The 18,665-nt window shown below is 38.7% G+C and overlaps 1 protein-coding gene across 1 annotated transcript in view; it reads right to left on the bottom strand.

Moving 5' to 3' along the window:
• The window catches only part of LOC124594462 (inactive ubiquitin carboxyl-terminal hydrolase MINDY-4B), a 335,745-nt gene that overhangs the window by 19,168 nt on the left and 297,912 nt on the right, over positions 1-18,665 (bottom strand). Inside the window, exons 4-5 of the mRNA XM_047132838.1 lie at positions 11,948-12,113; positions 4,507-4,572 (exon numbers count right to left, since the gene is read on the bottom strand). Coding sequence (XP_046988794.1) covers positions 4,507-4,572; positions 11,948-12,113 — 232 coding nt within the window. The remainder of the gene's footprint in view (positions 1-4,506; positions 4,573-11,947; positions 12,114-18,665) is intronic.

Genomic DNA, 18,665 nt, shown 5'->3' with positions numbered 1-18,665 from the left:
ATTTCTTTTGAGTAGAAAGTGTAGGTTGGATATGGTTGGAGCATTTGTGGGTTTTTTTCTATGACACAACACCAAGTCAACTGGTGTATTAAGTTTGAAGAATGAATAAGCAGTGGTACAGTATCCCCATGTTATTTTTTGTATATGCATTTACAAAATATTTAAATTAGAGTACCATATGGTCAGGGAACATCACGAGTAATTGAGAGCAATTGGATGCAAATTGGTTTTAAAATATGACTCAAAAGGTTTTGTCAAACAATGGAAAATCCAGGATGGACTAAAGATGATATTATAAAACGGATGGATTACTTCTCACCATGTTGCAAGGATGTCAAGTCACAGATAGGCACAACAAAAAGCTGTCAAACATTCAAGCTTTCGGCCAAAAAGGCCTTCATCGGAATTAGACAAAGCATGCACGCGTGCGCACGTGCACACACACACACACACACACACACACACACACACACACACACACACACACGGGCATGCAACTCACCACAGTTTCTGGTTGCTGAGGCCAGACTCAGTGTGTGTGTGTGTGTGTGTGTGTGTGTGTGTGTGTGACAATAATCAGTTTTTGACAGAAAATGTAATTGAATAGACAAAAAATCTACTCACCAAGCGGTGGCAGGAGAACACACATATTAAAAAAAGGCTTTATGTATGCAAGCTTTCAGAACCACTGGCTCCTTCTTCTGGCAGAAGGGTTGAAGGAGGAGGAAGAGGGCTGAAAGAATAGGACTGGAGAGGCTTAGGAAAAGGGGTAGAGTTTGGGAAATTCACCCAGAACCTGGGGTCAGGGAAGCCTTACTGGACGGAATGAGAAGGAAAGACTAATTGCTGGGGACTGCATAGAATGAGATTTGAAAAGCTGAGAGCTGAAATGTGGAACACAAGGGAAATATGCAAGATATAGATTACTGCTAAAACATCAAGCATGAGTTAATGTGAGTGAAAAGCTAAGTGCCTTTTATGTAATATAGGTGGGAGGGGGAGGGCAAAAAATAGACAGATCAGAAAGTGAAAGATGTAGAGAACTAAAATGGAGTGAAGAAAGGATTAGTTACTGTGAAAAAAGAAATTCAAGTAAATTAAGGCCAGGTGGGTGGTGAAAACCAAGGACATGTTGTAGTGCTGGTTCCCATCTGCAGTGTTCTGAGAAACTGGTGTCTGGTGGAAGAATCCAGATGGGCCACGTGACTGAGGTCACAACTATCATCTTGTAGAGCATGCTCTGCAACAGGATATCATATGCTGCCAATATACATCCTCAACCTACACCCATTCATCCTATCTGATAAGTTTGTGGTAGTCATGCTGATGTAAAAGGCCGAACAGTGTTTGCATAACTTCTGGTATATGACGTGTTGTTTCACAGGTGGCTCTCCCTTTGATAGTATATGTTTTGCTAGTTACAGGGCTGGTATAGGTGGCAGTAGGAGGATGCATGGGGCAAGTCTTGCAGTGGTGCTGGTCATAGGGTTAGGAGCCAGAGGGTAGGGAGTAGGAAGCAGAAAGAGCACAGGGTCTGACAGGGATGTTCCAGAGATTAGGAGGGCAATGAAAAGCTATTCTGGTTGTGGTGGGCAAAATCACTGACAGAATGGATCTCATTTCAGGACATGATTTTAGGAAGTCATGGTGTTGTTGAAGTAGCGGATTAATACATTCAACACCAGGATAATACTGTGCTCTGAAGTTGTTTTTTGGAGGGACCACCAGTACAAGGATTGGATGTGATGGCCTGGGAAATCTGCTTTTGAACTAGACTGATGGGGTAATTATGTCCAGTGAAGACTGAGGTGAGAATGATGGTGTATTGCTGTAAAGAGTCTGCATCCAAACAAATACATTTGCCTGGAATGCTAAGGTTCAAATGGTTCAAATGGCTCTAAACACTATGGGCCTTAACATCTGAGGTCAATCAGGCCCCTGGACTTAGAACTACTTAGACCTAACTAAGCTAGGGATATCACATACATCCATGCCCGAGGCAGGATTCGAACCTGTGACCGCGAATGCTAAGGCTGTACTGTAAATCACTTCAAGCAAATGCTGGGATGGTTCCTTTGAAAGGACATGGCCAACTTACTTACCTAATCTGATGGGACCAATGACCTAGCAGTTTGGTCCCCTCCCCCAAATCAACCAACCTTTATGGTGAGGAATGTTTGCCATGGAAAGGATGGAAACTGTTAGAGTGTAAGTACTGTTGTTTGTTAGTACGTTTAATGTGGACAGAAGTGTGTAGCTGGCCTTTGGTGAGCATGGGATCAACATTAAAGAAAGTGGCGTGGGATTTGGAATAGGGCTATGTGAAATTTATTAAATTTATTTATTATTTGTGAAAATTATACTCCTGATCCCTCCAAAAAACAACTTCATATCATACCATTTGTCACTCAGTGTTATCCTGGTGTGCAATGTATTAATCAGCTACTTTGACAGGGCCGTGATTTCCTAAAAATCAAGCCATGAAATGAAATCCATTCTGCCTAAGATTTTGGCCACCACAACCAGAATAGCTTTTTGTCAATCTCTTAATCTCCACAACATCCATGTCAGACCCCATGCTCCTTCTGCACCCTTTTTCATGCCCTATGTCTCCTAACCCTGTGACAATCTTTGCTGCAAGACTTGCTCTGTGCACCCTCCTAGCATCACTTACACCAACCCTGTGACAGGCAAAACATATACAATCAAAGGGAGAGCCACCTGTGAAAGGACATGTCATATATCAGCTGTTTTGTAAACACTGTTCAGCCCTTCACATCGATGTGACTATCCCCAAGTTATCAGTTAGGATGGATGGGGATAGGCAGAGTGTGTGTACTGACAACACACAATATCCTGTCACAGAGTATGCTCTACAACGTAAAAGTCATGACCTTGGTGCCTGTTTCACCACATGCCGCAACCGGATTCTTCTCCCAGACACCAGTTTCTCAGAACTCCGCAGGTGGAATTAGCACTACAATGTGTCCTTGGTTCTTGTCACCCATCTAGTCTTAATTTACATTAATTTCTCTGATATCAGCATTTTTTTCATGGTAACTACGCCTTTCTTTACTCCATTTTAGTTTCCTACATCTTTCATTTTCTGACCTGTCTATTTTTTGCTGTTCCCTTCTCACCTCTTGCACTTAGATTTTTACTCTTATTAACTCATGCATGATATTTTAGCAGTAATCTCTGTTTTGAATATTACTCTGTCTTCCACATTTAAGCTATCAGGTTTTCAAATCTCATCCTGTGCAGTCCCCAACATCAGTCTTTCCTTCTCATCCTGTCCGATAATTCTCCCCTGATCCAGGGTTCAGGGTGACTTTCCCTAACTCTACCCCTTTTCCTAAATCTCTCCAGTCCTTTTTCTTCACCTCTCTTCCTTCCCTTAAAACCCTGCTGCCAGAAGAAGGAGCCATTGGATATGAAAGCTTGCATACGTAAGACCTTTATGCTATGTGTATGTTCTTCTGCTGTCATTTGGTGAGTAGAATTTTTATCTGTCCAGTTACATTTTTTATAATCTATCTTTTTCATAATATTGCTATTAATCAAAAGTTTTTGTGTTTTTTAGCCATGAAATAACAATTTATTGCTTTTTGTGATATTTTTAAGCAAAGATAATGCTCATGCAACTAGTGTCATATTAAAATTATGATCATTCGAAATCAGATGAGATATTATCATGTTAGAATTATGATATAATCACATTTACTAATAGAATTCATTATTGATGATAATTTTGATGACTTTGGTAGTACAAGAGCAATTGCATTCGGTGTATCTTGTCAAAGAAGTAATAAAGATCCAAGTGATTTATCATGATGGCATTCAGCAATTATCACTCAATGACTGTAAGCTTAAGAATTTTAGATGGAATTTAACATCTTTAGGAAACCATTGTTTTAACTGGTTTTGATCATTTTGATCTACCTAGGGCATATCGGATATCATCTTCTTCAAAATGCATGGGACAAAATATCACAATAGCTAGTGCAGCGTATTTAATATTAGTTATCACTGCCACATTACATAGCCACCTTAATGAAACAAGAATCAGTATCTGATGTAGTCAATCCAGAAAGGTGACTCAATCCATTAAGGATTAATTACATTCACTCATACAATATTATAGTACTGCTGGTTTATCTTTATTATTCCCTGAAGTGTCATGGATGTGCATCAGCAGAAATAGTAGAGAAAACAGTTTTCAGCAGAATCTGAAATAACGCATAGCAAGGGCATATGTTTCAGAGTAGTTCTCTCTCTCTATCTCTCTCTCTCTTTCTCTCTCTCTCTCCCTCTTCCCCATCTACTATGACAGTTAGTTTCAGGCAAATTAACAGCTTGAGTTACTTTATAAATTCATACACACAAAAGCAGTACAGATATTTAATGATACACATTCAAGAAACAGAACATTATGGTAAGTGTGAGAACATGGTGAGTGCTTTGGGTAGGGTATTATTTCATTTTATAAGTAAATTCTTAACTTACCATGTAACTATAGCGTTTGATGAAGATCTGTAGATCCTCTAAGGTGGTAAATTCATACAGGTGCAGCTGCATTGAGAAAGAGAAATTATAGGTGTTATTTATCATTAAGTACATATTTTCTATTAGAAAAATAAATTATAAATCAATTTAATTGTGTATGTAACAATGTGCATGTTCTCCAAAATGTATTCAGTTATGAGTAACCTTTTGGTTTGATCATATTGAAGTGTTTGTTTGACAGGCCTAAAGCAAGGATATTTTCAATGATATGAAACATTAAAAAAAAAAAAAATAAATAAATAAATACAATATTTCCGAAGACCCTGATATGCTAATTTCTTTCTGTAGATCTTAAGTGTGATAGTGGTCAAACATTTGCACTTTGTTGTTCAACAGTGATTCAGGTTCCCTGCCCAGCCTGAGCATTGATTTGGAGGTTACTTAGGCTTCGTGCCATGGTTGCAGCTGACTCCCATTGAGAGTACCGCCACTGAGGGAATGTCACATGAGCCTGGCCACTGATGTGAGAGTACCAGTAAATACCATATTCCTGCCATTTGTCCTTTAGTTCCTCTCTATTCTCTGATGCCTTAGGATGCAATGTTGATAGTAGAGTGATTGAACTTGTCTGTGTTTACTTTTTTGATTTGGGTCAATCACAGGTCTGTTTTGCATGTGCTTATGATGATGTTCATTACTCTATGGTCTTTTCTTCTGGCTAGCCATGCACTTTGTGAACTCTGCCCTCATCACCCATAGCCACTGCCTGTTTGTTCTACAAGTCTCCAAGATACTGCAAGTGTGAGTGATCATAAACTGTGTACTGTCTAGGTGGAGTAGGATAGAAGATATACATTAATTAAAAAACATTTACATGCATAGGCCTATATACTAAGATACATACGAGGCTCTTATAGTGAAGTATAATCAAACTAAAACCAGTTTATAAGGTTTATCTTGTTACTGCACTGAAGCTGCATCAGAGTATAAAATCATACAGCAGTCATGTTATGTTACATAGTTGATAAATCCTCTTTTTATCTGCATGGGCTCATACACTGATGTGCAAAACTTAAAGACAAAAGTAACATTCGCATGATGTGTCACTGCCAAATAACATTGTCTGATGAAACTTGTACCTTGCATAGAAAGAGCTCCTATAGTATAGTACAGAAGGTAACTGACTGAAGTACACAATGAGATGGACAGAAATTACACTTTTATACTAAGGTAATAATTACACTCAAGTCATCATGATTTATGATGGTCCTCTGGATATTACAAAAGGCAAGACATGGTTCAGTGTGTGATAACCGTAGATTGCAGTGCATGTTCTGCAGCATGCTCACATGCTGGCCATGAGGTTGGTGAGGAGTTGTTTTGGTAGGGCATTCCATTCCTCCACCAGCATGGTAGATAATTGCTGGATAGTTGTGAGTGTATGTGATGTGATGCAAAATGTCTTCCCAACACATCTCACACCTGCTCAGTGTCTTAAGAACATTCCACTCACTGAATGTCTTCTCATTCTAAGATCTCCTCCACCTGTCTAGTTTGATGCAGTCATGCCTTGTTCCCAGTAAAAATGAAGTCAGGGCCAAATGCTGCCCTGAAAAAATGCACATGGGGAAGAATTAACATGTCACAATAATGTTTACAAGTGAGTGTCAATGCTCAGAGATTTAGAGGTTGGTACACCGATCCAACATTATGCCTCCCCACACCATACCAGCTGGATTACCAAGATAATCATGTTCGACAATGTCCCAGGGTGCATTACATATTCATACTTCTCATCATATTAGGGTACAAATGCACCCAGGAATATTACTGAAAATGATTGTTTTTGTGGTCCAGATGTTTTGGTGTGGGGGTGGGGGAGGCATGTTTCTTGGGGGGGGGGGGGGGGGGGGGTGTTCACTGACCCTCCAAATCTTCAAACATGGTACGTTTGTGGTCAAGGGCACTCATACTCGAATGCAAGGGGGGCCTCACATCCCCTCCTCTGTCTCTCAGGGAAACGAAAAATATAGTGCAGTCAGATGTTTTTCTTCCAGGAGAATGATTTAAAAGCCAGTATTAAGCAGGTTTTCACAGGGTTGGAATTAAATCTTTTTTGTGGGTGCCTAGAGGTCACCATTCATCTTCCAAAATATTAAAAATACATCCCCCCACAAACTACTATATGGTTGACTTTGGTCACTGGTCAGTGATACTGTGACATTGTTCTTCCCCACATAGAGCTTCTCAGGACCGCATTTGGCCTTGACTTCATTTTTATGGATGACAAGGCATGACCACATTGAATTGCACATGTGGAGGAGCTCTTGAAATGAACTGGCCCACCTGATCCCATGACTTAACTCCCATTGAGCACATGTGGGATGTGTTGGGAAGTGTACTGCAGCATGTTCACATTCACCAATGAATATCCAGCAGTGATCAATGATGCTGGTGGAGGAATGGAATGTCCTACCACAAGAACTCCTTACCAACCTTTTAAGAACCATGTCTCACCTTTCATAATGTCCAGGGGCCATCATAAATCCTGGCGACTTCATTGTGATTAATGTCATTGAATAAAAGTGTCATTCTTCCGCATTTCATTTAACATTTCTTTCAGTTACCTTCTGTACCATGCTGAAGCAGTTATTTCTATGTATGGTCAAAGTTTCACTGAGCTGTATTACTTGCCAGTGACATATCATGTGAAAGTTACTTTTGTCCTCAGGTTTTGCACACCAGAGTATTTTAAGTATATGTTGGATGGAAATCCCTTAAAGATCACCCACACTTCTGTTTTTCTTTGGAGTCATCAATCTTCTGACTGGTTTGATGCAGACACCATGAATTTTTCTTTTGTACCAACCTCTGCAACTTAGAGTGGCACTTGCACTCTACATCCTTAATTAATTATTTTTTTTTTTGTGAAAGTATTCGAGTTGGTCTTCCTCTACAGTTTTTACCCTTTACAGCTCCTTCTAGTACTGTGGAGGTTATTTCCTGATGTCTTGACATGTGACCTATCATCCTGTCTCTTCTTCTTTTCAGTATTTTCTGTGTTGCTTTCAATGACATTTCTGTGGAGAATCACCTCCCTCCCTATCCTATCACTCCCCCAAGTTTTCTATGTCCTTCTGTAACACCACATTTGATACACTTCCATTCTCTTCTTTTCTGGTTTTCCCAGAGTTCATGATTCACTACGTTACAATACTGTGCTCTAAAGTACAATCTTGGAAAGTGCTTCTTCATATTACAACCATTGTTTGATAGTAGAAGACATCTCTTGGTCATGAATGCTCTCCTTGCCTGTACTAATCTGCTTTTATTTCAGTTATTGCTTCTTCAATGTACAGATTGAATAGTAGGGGCAAAAGACTACATCCCTGTCTTACAGCCTTTCCAGAGTACTTTGTTCTTGGTCTTCCATTCTTAATGTTCCATCTTGGTTCCTGTGTGTATTGTATACGAGTTCAAGAATGCTCCTGTTGGAGAACAAAGAAAGAGGATTCTGCTCCTCTTTAAAAGACTCTGACAGAAAAGTGGGGAGCCAGCTGTCTCAATCCTCATTCCTTCTTCCTCACCAAAAATTTGGCATGTGAACGTATTCACACTCTTTTAACACAGAACATTCTAAATCCCCATACCCAGTCTCTCTTTGTAGTTAAGCCTTCATATTTCAGATCTCTCCCATTGATTTACATTACGTTCTGCAGCCACTGTCTCCTCTCTCACTTGCACTATCTCCTTTTGTCTTTCTTTCCCACTCCTACTGTCTCCACCATGCCTCGGCAGCTCAGAAATTGTGGGGGGATCGGAGTGGGGGGGGGGGGGGGGGGGTTCAGCTTATTTTTTCCACTACATTCAAGTGTTTAAAATTTCGGTCCAAAATGCACCCTCTCCTATAAGTGCAAGTTTGTTAAAGTTTGCCAGTCTGGGAGGGTCCAGAACCTCCCATGCCTACATATGGTCTCCACTCATCTTTATTTTTCATTTCTACTGTCTCCTCTCTCTTTTGCACCCACTGCTTTTATCTCTCATTCTTTTTTACTGCCACTGTCTCTTACTGACTCAATATCTCCTTTCTTTTTTGCTCCCACTGCTTCTCTCTCCATCTATCTCTAATTCTCTTTCACTGTGACTTTCTCTCTCATACCATCACTGTATCCTCCCCCTTTCTCTCCCATTGTCACTGTCTCCTCTTTCTTCCATCATCACCCTATCTCTGATACTCTTTTCCAGCACAAAAAAGCATGAATATGTTTGCATGCCAAAATTTTTGGTGAGGAAGGGAGAATGAGGACTGAGGCAGCTTGTTACCCACTTATCTGTCATAGTATTTTAAAGAGGATCTTATTCCCCTGTTTTTTGCTCTGACAGGAACATTTTTCAGCTGGTCCCTCCTTTCCCCTGCTACAGCATGCTAGTTGGCAATGGTGTGTGGAAAGATGTCACTGGGATTAGGAATGGTATCAGATAGTATCTCAGGATGAGTCCAGGTTCTGTTTGTTTGAAAATAATGGCTGCATTTTGGTTTGCCTCAGACAGCGGGAGCTGCATTGCAGTGACTGCATCCACACAAGACATACAGCGTCAACTCAAGGCCTTCTGGTAAGGGGTGCTATTTGGCACAACCACAAATCATGGTTAATATAAAATGAGTTCTGTATGTCAGTAAAGTTTTGAGAGCTTATTTATATACTTTGAGACATATAAACAACAAAGAAGTATGCAGTTAACACATTTTTTCTGGATACCTTTCTCATCTACTACAATTCACCAAGATGCCCAGCATATGATTTTTACCTTACAAGAGTAAATATGTTATTATAAATATTCAACTGATTTGCACTCTCTCCAGTTCGACATAATTTTTGGTGGGTATTTTAAATTCTTCTCAGACATGTTAAGACCCTTTTTAGTCCTTTTTGTCACTGCTAACTTCTGTCATATCTGGATATAATTTCTATTCATGGTAAATTGTCTAAATTTTTACCATATGTTCTTAAGATGATATTCTCAGTCAACTTCAAACTTTTTTCCAATATCACTACCCATTACTGTCAAAGACACTGTATTTATGCAGAAAATCACAAAACTGGTTTTTAACCATTTTTGCAACATGGACTGAAATTATCTAAATAAGTATAGCAAATGGTTCAAATGTTAACTGCACATTCTTTAGAGATTTGCCTAGAAATTCCATTTCCCCATTCATGAAAATGTGTGTCCATTATCAAGATACAACACAAAAACCATGATTTTTGGGTACCAAAAATACTGATCATGGGGATGGCCAATTCTATAATTTCTATTCATGGCAAATTGCTGAAATTTTTGCCATATGTTCTTAAGATGTTTCTCAGGGATTCTTGAATTTTTTTATGTCACTGTCTGTTACCAAGATCTAGAGGTTCAAAGTTACTGTTGTTATAAAATATACATGTAATATCCAATCTGAGATGTAAATGTAGTATTAACAAACATAGTGAACACATGGCAAGGATTCTAGGATCACCAAAAGGTTCTCAGCTCAACAAACTATGATTTTAGTCAGCATTTTTTCACCAATAAAACTTTATGGTGCATTGTCTCTGTATAACAGGCATTTCACACAAAAAATATAGAATTGGCCATCCCCATGATCACTATTTTTGGCACCCAAAAATCATGGTTTTTGTATTGTATCTTGATAATGGACACAGATTTTCATGAATGGGGAAATGGAATTTCTAGGCAAATGTCTAAAGAATGTGCAGTTAACATTTGGGCCATTTGCTATAGCTATTTAGATAATTTCAGTCCATGTTGCAAAAACAGCTGAAAACCAGTTTTTGCAATTTTCTGCGTAAATAAAGTGTCTTTGACAATAATGGATACTGATATTGAAAAAAGGTTTGGAGCTGACTGAGAATATCATCTTAAGAACATATGGTTAAAATTTCGACAATTTACCATGAATAGAAATTATACAAGTGGCCATCAACTGGCATTTTTTGCTTCCAAAAATCATGGTTTTTTTGCATTTTCTCAGAAGCCACCTGTGAACAAATGGCACCTTACCAGCTGCCTAAGGTCCACCTTAGACCACACTTAATGCAAAAGAAACAACCAAGTTGCTCAATTTACCTGGGCTAAAGGATTTGTATAATGTTTAAATTTTGACCCTGTACTTTAGGGTAGCTACAGCATGCCCATTCTTTCAATAGGTACACTTGACCTCTTATCTCTGTGATCAAGAGAATGTGGGATAATACCCCCTGAAAAGTTGCATTTTTGCGTGCGGCTTAATGTAATGTATTAGTACTGTGCACATTGATCATATCTTTTCCAACATTAGAACTGCTTCCCTGGTGTTCATACCTTTCTGATGACCAAATTAATCATCATTTGACAGATCTTCAGTTTTATTTTTGACTCTTCTGTGTATTATACTTCTGTACATTGTTATTAAGAAGAAGAATAATAAGAATCTTTTGTATACTGTGAAAAATGTCAAGTTGTGTTATGGTTTTGGAGTCGACACAAAACTGTAGTTTCTCCTATAACTGGTTGAGTAAGTTAGTTCAAAGTTCAGATAAGGACAAGAGGATACCATGTCCAATAAGACAGTGTTGTTTCCAAATCAGTCTTCAGGTTGAGGACAGCTTTACCTCATTATCTTTACCTAATTGTACATAGTACCATTTTTTGCACATAGTAGCCCCTGATGTATCTTACAGAAAGTTTTTTGGCACTATTATCTGGTAGTTAAATAGCAGCTTCAAAATGTAAAAGTTGCTTACTTTGCAGTATGTCTAACAGTTGTCTGTTGGATTTTCAGGTAATAAACTTTTCTTGTTACTGATCTTAACAAATATCATATGAGTTTGGTTTTGACTTGTAGGCAGAATCTTTCGTCCTTGTTTTGACTGCAGATACAATTCTTTGTGACATTAAACTTAAATTTTTAGATTTATCATCTTCACATCTTAGACACCTTTATCCAATTTTCTAGACAAACAGCTTTTTCATGTCCATATAAATATGAGTCAGATGACTATACAGCACATTGCTGTTTGGTCATTGGAGTTGAATTATAAAAGGAAAAAGTACTGCCCCAAGAGATAGCCTGTTGATGACACAAATTGTGATTTCTTATCAAAGAAATGTGTATCAATATTTCCAGGTGAATTTGAATTTCTACTATAGAAAGTGAAATGTGTAACACCATTAATCATTCTATCACCTCTACATATTTTTAATAGAGATCACCACCCATTGTATGATAAATAATATTTGTCTACAAAGAGCATCTGAATAATATTTCTTCTTCCTTGTTGCCTAAAATGATACTGATTGGCTGCTGATGAAGCTAATTATTTATGTACTATTCCTTTTGCTACTGTCTACATTCACAACATACTAGCTAATTGTGTAATTGTTAAAGGTTTTTTACCTTTTCAGTTACTCCATCAGGCAAGAAGTTCTGTGATGCTGCAACAATGGGAAGATCTTGTGGTAAGCAAACTCGGCTGCATGTCTTCTCTCCAGCACGCCACAAAATTATGCTGATAGCATGAATTAGGGCCTCCTGCTGCTGCATCAGTGTGGGTCGAAGCAGCCTTCACAGTATCAAAATATTTGGCTTAGTTTTATTAAAAAGGTTCTTATGTGCAAGAGATCTACTTTATTCCTTTATAAAGTTTACTAGGATTTTGCTGAAAGTTATGGACATTCAATAACAATCAGTGAAATATTTCCTTAATTGATCACCAGTCAAGATTTATTCATATTCTGATGTTTCAAGTTAGCAATTAGATACATTTCATGCTACATAAAAGTAGTTTTGAACAGGTTGTGCAAATATCAAGCATTACAAGCTTAATATTATAGCTCTGTAAATCTGGCATCAACCAGGATACTTGTGTAACACCAAATTACTTCACTGTACATTATCCTAATGGTGCACCTGGCCAGTAGTGTTGGGTACTTAACAATTTAGTGTGGAATCTCTACCACAAAATAACTTGGTTATTTTCATATACATGCAGAAAAATCACAGAGGTAAATAAATGTATAAAAACCTAGAATTACAAGGGGACTAAACCTCAGTTATTTATATTTTAAGTGTGATAATTTTCTTTATATTCACAAAACCATTTCATGTACAATTAAAAACAGTTTAATGTGGTTTATGACATGGTGTTACTTTGTGTTCTGATAGCTCTTGTGGCACACTACTGCAAATAATTCTGGGCCAATGGATTACATGAAACCACAAATGAATTAGATATAACAAAATAACAATGTTATAATTTTATTTACATAAATTTTTGGGAGATAAATAGCTACAATGGAACAAAGAATTTCTTTAAACTTTCTGACAGATTGAAACTTTGTCATACATTGGGACTCAAAACCAGAATCTTGCCTTTCACAGCAATGTGCCTACTAACTATGCCATCCATGTATGATTTGTAGCCCCATCTGACATCTTCAACTCTGCCAGCAACTCTCTCCTGCTTTCGAAGATTCACAGAAGGTCTCCTGCATACCCTGATCAGTTGATAAGAGCAATAACTATGAAACGTAAGTTTACAGACTGAGTCTAAGCCTGGGACATAGTTTTAGTTCATCAGGATGCTTCAAAACAGTATACAAAACTCTCCTGCAGATTGAAATAATTCATTCTGGATATAATGCCAAGGCTGTGATTAAGGTATTTCTTCACAACATTCTTCCCTACAGGAATTAGGGACCAGCATGGTATGCAAAGAGCTTCTTTGAAGTTTGTGAGGTACTGCCAGAACTCAAGCTGTAAGTGTGTTTCATGAACCGTGCCTTCATAGCTCAGTCACAAGAATGTTGCCTGTGCGAGAAAAGATTCTGCATCTCGGTCCCTTCTCATCACATATAAACAGATTTAGTCTGTCAGGAAGTTTCAGAACATCACACACTCCACTACAATGCAAAATTAATTTTGAAAATATGTGCTTCTGTCTGAAAAACTAACGTTCCAAACGCTACTAAGAGTAAAAGAAATTGTTAGACACACTAATGGTTGTTAACAAAAGTACAATGATATAGGCTATGTAACAAACTTTGTGACTGGATTGGGGGTGTCTTGATATGGAGGGTGTGTGTATTATCTTGACTGGAGAGTCACTGACAGAAGTAGAAGTGGCTATAGACATGTCCCAGTGAACCGTGTTCATGTTGTATAGTAATGACCTGGTGGACAATATTAATAGTAACCTCAAACTTTTTGCAAGTAATGGAGTTATCTATAATGAAGTACTATATGAAAAATGCTGCACAAATATCCAGTCATACCACGATAAGATTTCTAAGTGTTTTAAATGTATGCCCTTCACAAAACAAAAAACATAATATCATATGGCTACAGTATCAGTAATCCACATTTAAAATCCACTCATACAAATATGAGTGGAGGTAGAAATGTTTGTTGTTGTTGTTGTGGTCTTCAGTCCTGAGACTGGTTTGATGCAGCTCTCCATGCTAATCTATCCTGTGCAAGCTCCTTCATCTCCCAGTTCCTACTGCAACCTACATCCTTCTGAATCTGCTTAGTGTATTCATCTCTTGGTCTCCCTCTATGATTTTTACCCTCCACACTGCCCTCCAATGCTAAATTTGTGATCCCTTGATGCCTCAGGACATGTCCTACCAACCGATCCCTTCTTCTAGTCAAGTTGTGCCACAAACTTCTCTTCTCCCCAATCCTATTCAATACCTCCTCATTAGTTACATGATCTACCCACCTAATCTTCAACATTCTTCTGTAGCACCACATTTCGAAAGCTTCTATTCTCTTCTTGTCCAAACTATTTATTGTCCACGTTTCACTTCCATACATGGCCACACTCCATACAAATACTTTCAGAAACGACTTCCTGACACTTAAATCTATACTTGATGTTAACAAATTTCTCTTCTTCAGAAACGCTTTCCTTGCCATAGCCAGTCTACATTTTATATCCTCTCTACTTCGACCATCATCAGTTATTTTGCTCCCCAAATAGCAAAACTCCTTTACTTCTTTAAGTGTCTCATTTCCTAATCTAATTCCCTCAGCATCACCTGACTTAATTCGACTACATTCCATTATCCTTGTTTTGCTTTTGTTGACGTTCATCTTATATCCTCCTTTCAAGACACTGTCCATTCCATTCAACTGCTCTTCCAAGTCCTTTGCTGTCTCTGACAGAATTACAATGTCATCGGTGAACTTCAAAGTTTTTATTTCTTCTCCATGGATTTTAATACCTACTCTGAATTTTTCTTTTGTTTCCTTCACTGCTTGCTCAATATACAGATTGAATAACATTGGGGAGAGGCTACAACCCTGTCTCACTCCCTTCCCAACCACTGCTTCCCTTTCATGCCCCTCGACTCTTATAACTGCCATCTGGTTTCTGTACAAATTGTAAATAGCCTTTCACTCCCTGTATTTTACCCCTGCCACCTTTAGAATTTGAAAGAGAGTACTCCAGTCAACATTGTCAAAAGCTTTCTCTAAGTTTACAAATGCCAGAAATGTAGGTTTGCCTTTCCTTAATCTTTCTTCGAAGATAAGTCGTAAGGTCAGTATTGCCTCACGTGTTCCAACATTTCTACGGAATCCAAACTGATCTTCCCTGAGGTTGGCTTCTTCCAGTTTTTCGATTTGTCTGTAAATAATTCATGTTAGTATTTTGCAGCTGTGACTTATTAAACTGATAGTTTGTTAATTTTCACATCTGTCAACACCCGCTTTCTTTGGGATTGGAATTATTGTATTCATCTTGAAGTCTGAGGGTATTTCACCTGTCTCGTACATCTTGCTCACCAGATGGTAGAGTTTTGTCATGACTGGCTCTCCCAAGGCCGTCAGTAGTTCTAATGGAATGTTGTCTACTCCCAGGGCCTCGTTTCGACTCAGGTCTTTCAGTGCTCTGTCAAATTCTTCACGCAGTATCGTATCTCCCATTTCATCTTCATCTACATCCTCTTCCATTTCCATAATATTGTCCTCAAGTACATCGCCTTGTATAGACCCTCTATATATTCCTTCCACCTTTCTGCTTTCCCCTCGTTGCTTAGAAATGGGTTTCCATCTGAGCTCTTGATATTCATACAAGTGGCTCTCTTTTCTCCAATGTTTAAGGGATATTAGATGGGATGATCTCACAGGCTCAGTAATACATAAGGTGGATTGCAGACACTGGTACATTGGCAGGATACTGTGAAAATGCAGACAGTCTACAAAGGAGATTACTTGCAAATCCCTTGTATATTCCATTTTAGAATATTTCTCCAGTATGTAAGACTCAATCCTGTTAAGACTAACAGGGGATATTGAATGTGTTAAAAGAAAGGCAGAATGAATGGTCATAGATTTGAAAAAAATGTATTTTTAACCATCAGTTGTTTATTTTAAAAACCTACAATTCTGACAGGTTTGGTCATGGATCATCTTTACTGGACATTAGGACATTAATCATTGTGGAGAGTGTTCTTCACTACTGTAAATGTTTAGTTGATTATTCATTGTGGATTCTCACTATGACAGCTTTGAGACTGTATCAGCCTAAAAGGAACATGAAATATGATTTTACCTGATCTGTTGCCACATTATGTCCTGTGAAGGTGACCAATGACCAAAACTGATACACAAATATGTTTTTAAAATAAACAGCTGATGGTGAAAAGGGCATTTTTCAATTACTTAATGGCTGTTAGTTGTCACATAAGTAAAACATGCTCACAGATTTGTTTGATTCATGGGAGATCATCACAGAAATGTTGGAAAATCCAAATGGCAGACACCCAAATATAGATTCCAATTACGTGGCAAAAGCCTTCTTGCAAAGTTGGGAGAACCGGTGTTAAGTGAAGAAGCTAGAGATATTCTGAATCCCCCAATGTATTACTCCAATAGCTACTATGAGGATAAGAGTATACTAATTACAGCACATACAGTCATTTTCCCTGCACTCCACATGCAATTGGCATGGAAAGAATCCTGACATGTGATACCATGCTAAGTACTCTCTACCATAGACTTCACTGTGTTTTGCAAAGTACATATGTAGGTGTAGAAATTTAAAGCTGTTATAAGCTTTACAGAATATGGAGTCTATTAGAACTGTAACATAAGCAAATAGTGGTAACTATACATTTTACTGCAGGTTTTATGTTGAAAGTGTAATTTCTGAGATTTTCTTGTGACAGAGAGATTGTCATATGATTATAATAACATCACACATTTAATTGTAGAACATGAACCCTGCTTGTGACAGAGAGACTATCATGTGATTATACTAACATCACACATTTGACTGTAGAACATGAACCCTGATGCAAGTAACAGATTAATGTGGAAGCAATAAACATTGCAAGTAGATATCACAATCTCACATTTAACTTTGTTTAATATTGTTCAGAAGCAGATCTCAGGCTGGTGGCATTACACATTCTTCACGTAAAATGTGTTTTGGTCAGTTATGGAAGCATTTTGAGTTTCAACTAAAGTTAAGGATTCTGGATCATTTTCTGGATAAGTGCCAAACAACAAGCTTAAAGCCTTAAGGTTTATTCCATGACCATTGCCATGGTTTAATCTCTTGTTTATTCTTACTCAGTTCTGCCATTTCTCTGTGTATGCAAAAAATTCTGCAGTTGCACCCTAATTCAAATTTCTTGTTAAACTATGAATCTGTGACCTTAAGTTAGCCCAGAGTATGTGATTCTTCAGACTTTCTCAGCAATCTGTTGACATCTTGAGATGCTGGGCATTCTGCCAGATATGTGGATCATTCTTGCTTGTCAAGTCACTAGTCACTGGAATGACAGGTCATATGTAGACCTCAGATGGTGCAGGCTAAGCACTAGGAGAATGCTATTCCTGCATAGGCCTGACGGTTAGATTTTCTTGTTGCCTCTCAATGGATTGGCTGCACATGATTCTGTTGTCAAGAAAATAAGACACATATTTGCTAGCAATCTAGCAGTTAGTAATTCTGAAGTGGGGGCTTGTCAGGGTGATACTGTATGCTGCCTAGGTCCTCTGCTTCTTATTTTTCTGGTTGAGGTTCTGCATCCACTCCACCAAGGAACAGGCAGTGTGGTCCCAGTCTTTGGGAATCAACACTGGAAGCACTTTACTGTCCCTCAGGTCGTCCCATGGGAGGATGTCACGGAACACTGATAGTTGATGCTGGTGAAGAGATGGGGTGTATCAGGGATGGGAACTTTAGATTTGGTAGGAGGATTGAAGGGGTAGGGATTGTGGATGTGAGGGTAGGTGTGGTCCTGGATAGTCAGGGAGATGTTCTGCAGCATTGCCACCATGCTTTCCTGTCTGGGAGAGGGACACAGTCTGGTGTCGGTGCTGATGTACGTGCTGTAGTGAATGGATACACAGCCAAACAGATACAGAAGGCCCTTCACCCAGCCACTCTGCCACATGATCTGGAAGAACTGTAAGATGAGTCAAAGACTGTGGTCTATCTGACCTGTGCAGGATCTGTTTCTGCCAAAATCAGCAGGATTCTCAGGAAGCACAATATCAAGTGTGTCTTCCGTCCATATACCAAAATAAGAGGGCTTCTGGGAAATGTAAAAGATTATGTGGGACCACAGAAACCAGGAATTTATAATATACCTTGCCAATGTGGTATGTAGTACATTGGTCAAACAACTAGGATAGTGGACATCAGATGTAAAGAACATCAGAGGCAAGTGCGATTAGGACAGGCAACTAAAACAGCCATTGCCAAACTTATCTGGAACTCAATCATTCCGTGAACTATGATGAAATGAGGGTTTTGCGACAGACTCCCAGATACTGGGACATATTATAAGAAAGTCTGTAAAGATAAAGATGACAGAAAACCTCATGAATTGTGACACTGGGTACCAACTCGGTGGAGCCTGGGATCCTCCACCTTGAGTTGCTAAATGCAGTAGGTGCAGCAGCAGAACTCCACAAAAAGGAGAACTGAGGATGTGAACATGGGAAACGAAGCCTAGAGAGAGCACCAGGCACACCAGTCTGAAGATGGAGTGTTGAAATGTGCTTCTAGTGGGAGTGAACTGCAAAGAAACACTTAGAACCACACTGGATCTAAAATGGAATGCCAGTGCACAGAGGCTGCATTGGACCAAAGATG

The sequence above is a fragment of the Schistocerca americana genome, chromosome 2, assembly GCF_021461395.2.
Source record: "Schistocerca americana isolate TAMUIC-IGC-003095 chromosome 2, iqSchAmer2.1, whole genome shotgun sequence".
In the NCBI taxonomy this organism is placed as follows: Eukaryota; Metazoa; Arthropoda; class Insecta; order Orthoptera; family Acrididae; genus Schistocerca; species Schistocerca americana.
Note: the sequence above shows the minus strand (reverse complement) of the source record. Positions and strands in the feature narration are given on the sequence as shown.